Source organism: Schistosoma mansoni, chromosome W, assembly GCF_000237925.1.
Source record: "Schistosoma mansoni strain Puerto Rico chromosome W, complete genome".
Classification (NCBI taxonomy): Eukaryota; Metazoa; Platyhelminthes; class Trematoda; order Strigeidida; family Schistosomatidae; genus Schistosoma; species Schistosoma mansoni.
In genome coordinates, this window is record NC_031502.1 from 38,926,913 (window position 1) to 38,940,829 (window position 13,917).

Genomic DNA, 13,917 nt, shown 5'->3' on the forward strand with positions numbered 1-13,917 from the left:
TATCATTGATAATGTGTATTTTCTTCTTTGTGCTAATCTTTTTGTTGAACAAATATTACTTACTTACGCTTGTTACCCCTCGTGGAGGAGCATAGGCCGCTCACCAGCATTCTTCATCTAACCCTGTCCTCGACAGTCCTTTTCAGTTGTTATTCATCCTTATCATATCCGCTTCTATTTCCCGGCGTAATGTGTTCTTTGGCCTTCCTTTTGTCCGCTTCCCTTCCGGATTCCAAGTTAGGGATTGCCTTGTAATACACATTGGTGATTTCCTTAATGTATGTCCTATCCACTTCTGTTACGTCTCGTCGATTAAACGCTATATTTGCTTCCGTAAGCTAGTTCCGTACCCCCGAGCTAGGACTACTCCGCGACTTGAAGACCAGAGAAAAGGCACAAAGTATGTGGGAAGCACTTTACTACAGGGTTCCTTTATGTACAGAAAATATAGGGATTTTATAGTAATTTAAGAGTCCTTGAGTTTTTTCCTGAAAGTTCTAGAATACTGTTAAACATAGTAGCAGTGTATTAATCAGTTAATCAGGATCTCCACATGTGACTTTTCCATTTTCGTTATTTTAGTAACATAACTTCACATAACTTCTAATTAGTCGCTGATTGGTTGAAATGCTCCTTGATGACCCATGAGCTTGTCATGTCGCTTGCGAGAAAATTGCAGGGTCATCCCAACAACTTCCAACGTCTTTTCCTAATTTCCTCTTCAGCTGGAAGCTGGTTTTAGACAAATATGGTGTCTACAAGAAAAATGTGAATATTTTAAACTGATCATATTCACATTATTGTGTAATCACTAGGTAGCAGATTGCCTAGTGTTAAAATATAATTTCATTTTTATAAATTATTTGAATTTGATTACCCACCATAGAATATCAGGACATATGTGTTTCATATTTCAATTTTGTTTGAAATTGATTGTAATACTCATATGTATGTTTAAAAATTAGTGATAAAACTGATATGCATCAAATCATATTTAATAAACAGATGTCATAAGAAACTCAAAATTGTTTATTGAGTTAATCCCGAGTGCACGGTCGTGGATGTGTACTGAAGAGGAGCACCGTACTAGGACGAGACGGCCGTCCAGTACTTTCGGGTTTTCAGTGGTGATCTGACTTAGATAGACCCGTGAATTCAACTATTGAACCAACAATGAAAACTAAGGGGAGTGATTCAGAAGCGAAGATGGTTAGAGTATCTACTAACTTTGAATGTACTTTTTAATATTTAACACTAAACAAATTGCTGTCATTTGACACTGGTAGACAGTGTGGGCGGTTGTTTGGATTTCACCTGAAAAACAAGATTTTTTTGTGACAGTATATAGTGATCGATTGATTCGTATCAACATTGAATCAAGCACATATATGCATTGGTCTAAATTCCTATACTTCATTATCACAACAAGGTAAACACCAAATTCATAGAAGCAGTTACTTCAATGGTAATAATATATAAAAAGAGATTGCATATAAGGATATGATACATGGAGAAAGATTTAGTTCATAGAAAGAAGAGTATAAGTAGTTTTAACCTCACGATCTAAGGGAAGACAAAGATGGTGTACACATACACCACTGTGATCAATTCTGAACCATGTCCCCTTAAGTCTTCAACCATTGGTTACGATAGTCGTGCGGACCAAACCAAATAGTCTGCATCTACCAACATGGCATAGACCAGAATTCAGTGACTTCAAGGACTGATGCCACGTTTTGGTTTGTCCGCCCCTAACCCTCTTCCAACCGTCTCCAACACTAGTCAGAATTGCGCGTCGTGGTGATCGGTGTTCAGGCATACGTAGCATGTGGCTCAACTATCTCAGTCGATGAAGATTCACAACCTCATCAACTGATTTAAAATTATTCCCAAATACCTGAATCTAACCTCACCATTACCTACCTAGTGATCCCAGCACTTGTAAGCAATATTTCTAAGACATTTGTAATCAACTAGTAGTAACTCACGAGTATCTTCCAAATTGGATGACCTCGTGTCGTAGCTGTAAAGTAGAACAGAGCGAACGGTCACGCAGTATAATCGTCCCTTAATTGATAGACGGATATCTCGTCTTCGCCATTAGTGACGTAAGGTGGCAAAAGTCAAACGAGCTTTCTGAATACGTACAGAGATTTTGTCAGACACCAACCCATTAGGGCTGATCGAACTTCCAAGATAAGTGAAGTTGTCGACGCGTTCGACTACTTCACTCCTTAACCTTGATTCAAGTGTTGACGCAGGCCAGTCCTGAAGCAACAACATGCATTTAGAGATGGAGAAATGCATCACAAACATCCCCACAGTTTTGCCCAATGCTACCAAAAGACCCTGCATTTTATCAATGTCTTCATCAAATAGGACTATATCATCTTCGTATTCTAAGTCGATAATTGGATCTCCTGGTAGGAGATCAATTTCCGAAAATTCAGATGACGAGAACGTTACTTCCAGCAGTAGGTCAATGATAAAGTTAAAGAAAAATGGAGATAGTGGACAGTCTTGCTGAACACCACTCAAGGTTGCAATATCAGATGACAGTTCGATATAAGCTCTGGCTCAACTGGTAGTGTTCGAGTAAAGAGCCCTCACAAGGTTTTGTGCTTGTGAGATACGCCTTTTAATGACAGACACTGCCACAGAATCTTTTGGTCGACAGAGTCTAATGCTGCTTTTAAGCCAAGAAAAATTATCATTGTCGGGCACCAATTGGCATGCCTGTGTTTTGACGAATGGTGAACAAGTGGTCGATGCAGACATACTTAAAGACCCCTGGAGCAAATCTATCTGAACTAGCTGCTCTTTCTCGTAGCCATAATCTAGATCCATTGAGAAAAATTTAAAACCAAAACAACAGCATGAAACAATGTCCATAGCAAAAAAGAAGCCTTTCTTCATAAACATTCCGTTTACAAGAGATACCGCAGCAGAAATTCTGAAAAACAGACTTTCAAGATCTCTGAGAAAAACTTTTTATTCCACTGAATTTCGCATTGTCTTCCTAGTAGGTCAGTGGTTCGAATTGGTGTAAAGAACGAGCTGTCACTTTGGTCCAAATCAATCTGCATCTATCAGGTTACTCAATCACGTAGAGTAGATTATATTAGCCACACATAGCGATTTCTTCTGAAGCACATCTCCGAACATTACCCTCCCTGGCCCTCCAAAGGTCAACGGAAACCAGTCAAAAGCTCAATCTTGAAGTATCTAGTAAATTCCAGCTATTCTGCTTCACCAGAAGCCTCTTTTAAAATCATACATACTGTCAGGAGAGTCAGTTCAAAGAGAATGTACTGTAGTGAACAGAACACGACTGGGGACAATCGAATGTATTTAAGCAAAGATTACAGACTATCTCAATAAATTCTGATTACCAAACAATGAACAGTCAATTTGCAAATTAACAACCAATTGTTTCAATCTTCACTGTTTCTTCTCTTATTCCATTGCTCATGCATTTTCCAGACGTTTGCGTTTCATTTCAGTTCTTTCCTCATCGGTCTTCTGCCAAAATACATTCTATGTCTGACCCACACCATATACTACTTATATGGATATAAGTAGACCACACCACACTCGTCCCCCCTTTAAAGCATTCGTACATGCGGTGGTTCTGCTCGCCATGCCACTATCTTCTTTCACTGCAGTCTGTGCCAAACTCTCCGTCAGAATGTCGAGTCTGCGGCGCGCTGACCTCCATAGCTCCGTCGACCTGCCGGGGCACCAACATCCGCATCCACCCGGCACCCGGGACGTTCAACACCCGTACTCCACCGGCCTGCTGAGCCATCTACATCCGATGTCCGCCCAGCAGCCGCACGTCCCACTGCTCCTCTCCGTCGACAGCACCCGCTACAGCCAACGCCGCCCCGCCAGAACACTCCACTCGACGCCAACTCTCCACACCAGACTGCCCCAACTAGCACCTCAACTCCAGACCCGCAGTGGCGTCCGCAGAACAGCACCCTTCCTCCTCCTGGTTGGCAGCGACACCAAATGTAGTGAACAGAACACGACTGGTTGGGGACAATCGAATGTATTTATGCAAAGATTACAGACTATCTCAATAAATTCTGATTACCAAACAATGAACAGTCAATTTGCAAATTAACAACCAATTGTTTCAATCTTCACTGTTTCTTCTCTTATTCCATTGCTCATGCATTTTCCAGACGTTTGCGTTTCATTTCAGTTCTTTCCTCATCGGTCTTCTGCCAAAATACATTCTATGTCTGACCCACACCATATACTACTTATATGGATATAAGTAGACCACACCACAGTACAACAGAGGTCACTGATATTCACCAGTTTAAGATTAATGTTTGCATACAACAACAGTGTGTTTAGTCTCTCACTCTTCCAAGGTTTTAACCTCTATTCTATCTTCCGTAATCTATCGTTCTCATTTTTATTTTATTATTTCTACTCCTTTCCAACTATTTTCATAACCCTTAGTTATCAATTATTACAACTCCTAATTATTTTGTTGTTAATAGCTATCAGCTGATTATTATAAAACTTCCTTTCAATATCTGATTTTCAAGTCTTAACAACATAGCGCTTCAAGTTTCTTTTAAATCATTAACACCTTGTCATTTTACTTTAGAACACTGTTTTAGCAAATAAAATTAACCATAGATGCAACTGTACACCTTAAGTAAATGAAATTGTTGACAAGAAAGTTTTCATCGCTGAATTGGCATCTTGCTTCGTCAAAAACAAATGAAATATAAATTATTAACTCTGATCTCTAACATAATCAATCAGAATAAATACTTTGCGACAGTGTTTAACTAAATCACTAATTAGTAACTCTTCAATCAAATATTATATTTACTTGACTTCTTCCATTACTAGTGGACAGTAAAAGATTGTGAAACACTCTTTTCTATATTAAGTTAAATTCTAATCATTAAGTTAATGATAGTAATTACCTTTATAACTATTAAGAGATAAATTGAAACGTGATTTTACCGGTGTAAGAATTACTTACTTATGCCTGTTACCCCTCGTTGAGAAGCATAAGCCTCCCACTAGCATTCTGCATCCAACTCTGTCCTGGGCAATCCTTTCCAGTTCTTTCCAAGTTGTTATTCATCCTTTTCATATCTGCTTCTATTTCCCGGCGTAATATGTAAGAATTATCTATGAAATAACATTTGATACATTATTAACCATTCTATATATTATATGAAGATATCCCAGTTTCGAGATGATCCCATGCTTATCATCAGTTCATTTAATCATAAATATAAAAATGTTAAATTGTCTATAATAAGTTTTATTTATGTATTAAGAATCATATGGTAGGATATATTGAACATTATGAAGTTAACTAGTTAACTAGTTTAAAAACAAAATTGCAATACAACTATCATCAACACGTTGAAGGTTTACGCAATTCTTAAATTTCAAATTAAACAGTTAAATAATTAAAGAATCATTATTTTATTTACATAACTGAGAATGGTCTTCATCTAATCTGGGTGCATTTCAACTAATTATCTTGCTTCTGTTAAACACTAAAGAATAACCAGTACCATATTTATATAGTTTTTAGTTTTGATCTAATTCTATCCATAAAGTTGTAGTATGGCCACTAATCAAAGTGTCTAAGTATGGCGTACATCAATTTATGGTTTTAAATGGTTTATAGGAGAACCATGACTTGCTGGTTGGGTATCGTCAGTAAGGGGTAGTTTCAGTGTTAAGGGAACTGATATTACCGAATGGAACTAAACTCATGTGACTCAAATCTACGGTTTAAGCCGTTACATATGAATGGCAGTACAGATGTCCCGTAATGTCTGCTTTTTGTTAGTAATCTAAGAGAGGTCAATGCATGCTAAAGCCATTTTCCGTTCAATAATTTAAAAAATTTTCACAAACATTGTGTTTTGTGAATGTTTTCATCGTTATACTACTTATTAGTAGTTAAACTTTTTAAAATTGTTTGAAATAACGAAGGTAAGCCATTGTTCTATTGAAAAAGAATTAAGACAATTCAGCGATTAAGTTTTCTTTTCGACAATAACGTTTACACAATCTGTACGATTGTATTTATAGTTGATTTGCAAATAAAACAGTCTATTTAAAGATAAGAGGAAAATAAAATCATACCATGTGTTAAAGAAAGTTTCTCAGTAATCGCGAATTTAAGAGTGATAATATTATGAAATCGAATGTGACAAGGATAGTTTACCCTTCTGCTTAAAGGGACCCACTCGTGAAAGTTCGTATATCGTCCGTTACAAGTTGGTTTTTGGTATAAACAACATTCCAATGTACCATCTTGTCTTCTATTTAATAAGACATCAAGGAAATGAAATTTTGATTTTGATTCTGATCCCAATGTAAATCTGATGGATTGATGACAACCATTGAATTGATCCAGGACGACGTTAAAATGGCTGTTTTCGTTAGAAATAATAAATTATTTTATCCAGGAAGGGAATCGGTATACTTTTTGAAAAGTTATTTCGGTTTTAAAATGGATAAATGAACTAAGTTTTATTTTACTCCGGACCCTAGATTACGATAGTTTTCGTCTAATTTACACCTCTTATACGTCGTTCAAATATTCTTAGTAGATAAAGTTTGCCTAGACGATTTAAGAATGATTATATACGTATTTTCACGTTTCAAAATTTTTACTTATTCTTATACCTGATGTTTGATATGAAAGCAGTCAAGATGTTCAATAAAAAACTAGTCAAGGTAAAGCTAGCGTCATATTGAATAATGCGAAGTATAACAGTTAAAATTGTGTCGCTTTGCTACATAAATATCAATTTAATTGATCAAATGATGAATGTATAAAACCCCATACTTTATAGTTTAATTCATGGACGGGGACTAAATGTGATTTAGGTGTCTATTATGTTGTATTCAAAAATCCTTTTCAAATATTTGGCTGAACATAACAACTAATTACTACTGATATATCGATATTCTAAACGGGAACGTATTTTGAAAACTGTCACCGGTAAAATTACTTTCAGAGTATATATATATATTTGTTTCTAAACAAAAATATACACTTATAATCTCAATGTTTTCAGTTGTATGTTACCAGGACTCAATTATAAAGAAGTTACATTATACATAATGGATATCTGTACAGCTAGTCAATCACAATGTAGAACTCGACAATGTATTCAAACCTCTCTAATATGTGATGGTAAAGCTGATTGTCTTGATAAATCAGATGAGGGTAGCAGTTTTTGCAGTGAGTATTTATTTTCTTTATATATTTGTATATATACGTCAAATATGTTCTATTTTTGTATTACAGATAATAGTAGTTTATTTAAAGTTTATGATAATCTAATTAGTTCTAAATTTAGTAGAAAATAAATTCACTTGGTATTACTAGTTTGAATCTTCCAATTAATGTTTGGGACTGCAACTGCTTAGTCGAAGCAATACGTACAGTATGCACATATGACAACAAAAGACTGACCAGTTGCAATCCTGAACATCAATGGGAAGATACAAACAAACAATACTAAGTAAATTTAAACTTGACCCCATTGCACAAGCAAGTGGCTATCAAGACTCAGTAGCTGAGTGGATAACGCGATAGAGTTTGAAGCGAAAGGTACTGGGTTCGAGTTCCAGAGTGAACATCAACTCTGAGATACAGGTGCACCCAGCTGACGAGTCCAAAATAGGACGAAACGCGCGTCCTGGATTCCACTGTTAGCCACTATCCATCTTTGCTTACAATGTTAGTGGAAAATATTTCATTTAGCCAAGTAATTTCTAAACTTGAACATTCCTACCAAGAATAATTAGCTTTTATGATGCATATAATCTTTTTAAACACTACTTTTTATATTTATTTATCTTCCATTCGAATTTGAATTCAAATTTTCTTTTTCTTTGAAGATGCTGGACTTACTGTGATTCCAACTCGTATTGTAGTCAAACCATCAGAACCATTTTCACTTAAATGTCAAACTATTTTACCAGGGACTAGGATGCCACATGCACGTTTTGTATATAGTGGTAGAGATGTAGAGTCTGATCCTCGATTTATTATTGAGAGATCTCCAGGTATTTTGCTTATTAAGGCACCAAATGGACTTTCAGCAGAAGCCAATGATACAAGAATTGAGTAAGTTGATTAATTTATCTTATAAATAGTTAAAAATAGTTTTTCTAATATTGTATTTAGTTGACTACTTACCATAGTTTACATCTTTCGTTGTTTTATCTTACAGATGTTACTTTCCCGATGAAAGCCCTAGAACTGCAATAATCAATGTAGTTCCAGATCGATGTGGTTTAGGATACTTTATGTGTTATGACGGAAGTTGTATACAACAATCTCAGAGATGTGATGGACAAACTCAATGTCCCGATGGATCTGATGAAATTAAATGTGGTTAGTTCAATATGTTTATAACAGCTAATTATCAAAAATGTTTTCTTTTTTTGGTAACTACATACATTTTGGAAAATTTCTTTCATAACTTTCAGTTTTTCATAAATGACACATTATAGTTTACTATCGTTCTCAAGTTGTTTAATTAACTCCAATCAACTAATGATTTTGAAATATTACATTTACTGTAAAATCAATTCTACTTCATTGTGAAGAAAATAATTTCAAAGAATGATGGTAATTAATCTACTTACTCATCAAGTATAAGAATGAATCTCAATTTATAAAATTTCATTGTTAGTTCTTTGAGTGGATCGTGTGAGAATGGAATATATACTCCTGATCACTAGTACCTTTGATGACATAATTTTATGTAGACTAATACATAGGACAAATTGATTAATACTTAGTAAATTTAGATCAACTACATTGACTTATACGAATTTAAGGAAGATAGTTTTAGTCAGATCAACCTTTAACCTCCAGAAAACACTACTCTTATAATGCCCGTACTTTATATTTGACCAGGTCACTTAAAAGTATTGTATCAGAAGGTATAGAGCATACATTAAGGTGACTGTAGTACTAACTACTGATAAAACAACTACTTAGTTGAAATAGTACGTTTGAAATAAATTAGATCATATCACTCAATTAATTGAATGACGAATGCGCAATAAAAGTTAGATGTGTGATATACCCACAAAACAAGAAATAAATGCAAACATTAACATTTATGTAAGATAAAGTAAGTTTCAGATTGATATGGTTAGAAAAGAAGTCTTGAAATATTTCAAAAGTATAACAATTTCAGCTTATATATGTGAAGTATATGAAGTTATCACTGATTTCGGGAATTTATCATAAAATTTTTTAAATACTTTGGTTTCAGTTTGCCAACCACCTCGCATTCTTTGTTCTTCTGGTGAGTGTATTACTCCTGAAATGCGATGTGACGGTATACAACATTGTCGAGACGGCTCAGATGAAATCGCTTGCCGTAAGTTCAGAAATATGTTTTTTATATAAAGGCGTGTGTTAAAAACAAGTAATGGACTTTACTGTATGCAAGTTAAATGAAAAGATATGTCCCATTGTCGACAGACTGAACACAAATTCATTTATCATGGAGCATCTAAGATTTCTATTTAAAATTTACCAAATATCGAACATAGTTTTCACTATTAGTGAAAATTCTTCAGAAAAGAGTACAAATAATGTTGGTTATCTTTTTCCGTAATATTATTTTATAGCTTATGTTATCTTCATTAAGAATAGTAATCATTAAATATCAATAATAATCTGTTACTATATATCCTGACTGATGTCTAAGGCTTTGGGATTCTCCTGATAATCACTTGTCGAGTCTTAATATTACAAATAGGGTTATTTGTCAAAATAAATAACTTAAATATAACACCTCTGGAAACACTCTCCCGTATGTTGTAAGCTGGATTACTTAAAATATCTATACAGTAAAAAAGATGCCCAATTTCATTAAAGATCAATGTCCTCACCACCGAAATATAAATAAATAGCATTTATTCAGTATTGAAGACATTTCGTCCCAGCTTCAAACATAATGAAAAATTCTGAACCCAATATTGTTGAAATTCAGGTAACTGAATAAAAATTTCATCTATTGAATAGATAAAAATGTCTTACGGAGAAAGTATTGCAAAATTGGTTAAAAACATTTACAGTACTTCGACAACAATATAAAAATATTAGGCGGAAAACTTTGTGTTCAAAAAGACATACAATGTGGGACGGTTGAGTTGTCACCGGCTCCCTCGGTCAGTATTAAAAAGGTACAGTCAATGATGAACAAGTCCACCTGATCTTGCAAATATTCACATGTCTCTGTGTGTATCTGTAAGTAGCTGGATAGTCGAGGTTGTGGACGAAACTTATTCCCAGAGCTGGAGTGATCTCGCTCAACTCACAATTCCCTAATCACTGAATATCGGGATGACGGGGTTCTTCAATTAACGGCAACAAGAAAATATATTCTCTAGAATACGCTCGTCATGTGACATTGCTCAGGTGTCGTTGATGACGTCGATAACGACAATGATGACGCGGGTAATAACAACATAGAAGAGTAAGTAGAATAAGAACAGACAGTGATGGTCAGGACGACAGTCCTGATGATGATAGAGACAGAGACATACAGAATGGTGACGATAACGACGATTGTGTTTTCTAGAGAAATTCCACCTTTAGATTGCCATTGCTTTCCAGAAAAGTGTGATATTGTGGTGTTCCGAACTAAATCACATGGTAGAATATGTGCGAGAAAGTCCAGCAGTTAGTGATAACTGTTAAAATGCAATGGTTGTGTTGGTGAATGTGTAGTAGTCGATCGACTTAAGGTCTGAGCTCATGTGTGTAACCACTGTTTGAAATAATAAACTATTCTATAGGAACTTTGTAGTATTCACCCACCCGTCTAGTACTGAGAGAAGATTTGTGCCTCAGTGGTTGTTTTGCATGTGGCCGTGTTGAATGATTTTGATGATGAAATGTTCATGGTCGAAATTAACTGAAGTATATTTATTTGTCAATGAAATTATTTTGCAACAGCTCCTCGTTGTCGTCCTGGTCAATATCAGTGTTCTTCTGGTGAATGCATTGAACAACAAATGAGGTGTGATGGTCGGCAAGATTGTCGAGACGCTTCAGATGAGACTGGTTGCCGTAAGTCAGATATCATCTGTGTTTCCCATTTTAGCTAGGTGACCATTGAGAAATGTGAGGAATGTGAACAGTGATGAAAAACAGTTAGCTGTTTGATGTATTCTAACTGTTCTGACTTCTCACTAATTTTGACTTTATCACTGGTGGAAGGGAGTCATAATAATATGTTTTAGGCGATCTCGGCTCACTCATTGTGTATTGATCGAGGGAAATAGAATAGCAATGATTCACATCATTTCAGTTCTGTTAGCTTCAGTTATTTCCTGTTAGTTGATCAGCTATTATATTATTTCCATCTAGATTAGTATCTAACCATTGCTTTTGATAAACCTATTATTACGAGTCATGTCCACACTTTGGAAAATAGATAAGTTTTCATGAGTGTACACGACTGCTTACTATTTCTTAGTTTGTTCGCAGTTCGTGTTTATTTGAACTGTTTACAGGAGACGGTAATTTCAATAATTGATCTTCTGATTTATTCTACTGCTTAACTAGCATTGTTGGTGGAGTGTGGGTGTATCGCGTACGGTTGGAAAGTTGTTGTATCCCAATGGGCAACTGAATGACGATGCGAACTCTTAACACGTTGAGACGTTGAAATCCCACTCTTGAGACCACACAACACTGAAAAGAATATCCGTTCATTGTGGGATGGTTGAGTTGTCACCGGCTCCCTCGGTCAGTATTAAAAAGGTACAGTCAATGATGAACAAGTCCACCTGATCTTGCAAATATTCACATGTCTCTGTGTGTATCTGTAAGTAGCTGGATAGTCGAGGTTGTGGACGAAACTTATTCCCAGAGCTGGAGTGATCTCGCTCAACTCACAATTCCCTAATCACTGAATATCGGGATGACGGGGTTCTTCAATTAACGGCAACAAGAAAATATATTCTCTAGAATACGCTCGTCATGTGACATTGCTCAGGTGTCGTTGATGACGTCGATAACGACAATGATGACGCGGGTAATAACAACATAGAAGAGTAAGTAGAATAAGAACAGACAGTGATGGTCAGGACGACAGTCCTGATGATGATAGAGACAGAGACATACAGAATGGTGACGATAACGACGATTGTGTTTTCTAGAGAAATTCCACCTTTAGATTGCCATTGCTTTCCAGAAAAGTGTGATATTGTGGTGTTCCGAACTAAATCACATGGTAGAATATGTGCGAGAAAGTCCAGCAGTTAGTGATAACTGTTAAAATGCAATGGTTGTGTTGGTGAATGTGTAGTAGTCGATCGACTTAAGGTCTGAGCTCATGTGTGTAACCACTGTTTGAAATAATAAACTATTCTATAGGAACTTTGTAGTATTCACCCACCCGTCTAGTACTGAGAGAAGATTTGTGCCTCAGTGGTTGTTTTGCATGTGGCCGTGTTGAATGATTTTGATGATGAAATGTTCATGGTCGAAATTAACTGAAGTATATTTATTTGTCAATGAAATTATTTTGCAACAGCTCCTCGTTGTCGTCCTGGTCAATATCAGTGTTCTTCTGGTGAATGCATTGAACAACAAATGAGGTGTGATGGTCGGCAAGATTGTCGAGACGCTTCAGATGAGACTGGTTGCCGTAAGTCAGATATCATCTGTGTTTCCCATTTTAGCTAGGTGACCATTGAGAAATGTGAGGAATGTGAACAGTGATGAAAAACAGTTAGCTGTTTGATGTATTCTAACTGTTCTGACTTCTCACTAATTTTGACTTTATCACTGGTGGAAGGGAGTCATAATAATATGTTTTAGGCGATCTCGGCTCACTCATTGTGTATTGATCGAGGGAAATAGAATAGCAATGATTCACATCATTTCAGTTCTGTTAGCTTCAGTTATTTCCTGTTAGTTGATCAGCTATTATATTATTTCCATCTAGATTAGTATCTAACCATTGCTTTTGATAAACCTATTATTACGAGTCATGTCCACACTTTGGAAAATAGATAAGTTTTCATGAGTGTACACGACTGCTTACTATTTCTTAGTTTGTTCGCAGTTCGTGTTTATTTGAACTGTTTACAGGAGACGGTAATTTCAATAATTGATCTTCTGATTTATTCTACTGCTTAACTAGCATTGTTGGTGGAGTGTGGGTGTATCGCGTACGGTTGGAAAGTTGTTGTATCCCAATGGGCAACTGAATGACGATGCGAACTCTTAACACGTTGAGACGTTGAAATCCCACTCTTGAGACCACACAACACTGAAAAGAATATCCGTTCATTGTGGGATGGTTGAGTTGTCACCGGCTCCCTCGGTCAGTATTAAAAAGGTACAGTCAATGATGAACAAGTCCACCTGATCTTGCAAATATTCACATGTCTCTGTGTGTATCTGTAAGTAGCTGGATAGTCGAGGTTGTGGACGAAACTTATTCCCAGAGCTGGAGTGATCTCGCTCAACTCACAATTCCCTAATCACTGAATATCGGGATGACGGGGTTCTTCAATTAACGGCAACAAGAAAATATATTCTCTAGAATACGCTCGTCATGTGACATTGCTCAGGTGTCGTTGATGACGTCGATAACGACAATGATGACGCGGGTAATAACAACATAGAAGAGTAAGTAGAATAAGAACAGACAGTGATGGTCAGGACGACAGTCCTGATGATGATAGAGACAGAGACATACAGAATGGTGACGATAACGACGATTGTGTTTTCTAGAGAAATTCCACCTTTAGATTGCCATTGCTTTCCAGAAAAGTGTGATATTGTGGTGTTCCGAACTAAATCACATGGTGGAATATGTGCGAGAAAGTCCAGCAGTTAGTGATAACTGTTAAAATGCAATG

General features: G+C 36.1%; 1 protein-coding gene across 1 annotated transcript in view; it reads left to right on the forward strand.

The window, feature by feature from the left end:
• Nucleotides 1–11,148, forward strand: part of Smp_159420 (low-density lipoprotein receptor (ldl)) — a gene marked incomplete at both ends in the record, with an annotated part of 48,360 nt that extends 37,212 nt beyond the window's left edge. Inside the window, 5 exons of the mRNA XM_018789638.1 lie at nucleotides 7,083–7,249; nucleotides 7,912–8,140; nucleotides 8,247–8,410; nucleotides 9,303–9,410; nucleotides 10,997–11,148. Coding sequence (XP_018655061.1) covers nucleotides 7,083–7,249; nucleotides 7,912–8,140; nucleotides 8,247–8,410; nucleotides 9,303–9,410; nucleotides 10,997–11,148 — 820 coding nt within the window. The remainder of the gene's footprint in view (nucleotides 1–7,082; nucleotides 7,250–7,911; nucleotides 8,141–8,246; nucleotides 8,411–9,302; nucleotides 9,411–10,996) is intronic.
• Nucleotides 11,149–13,917: the final 2,769 nt, after the last annotated feature.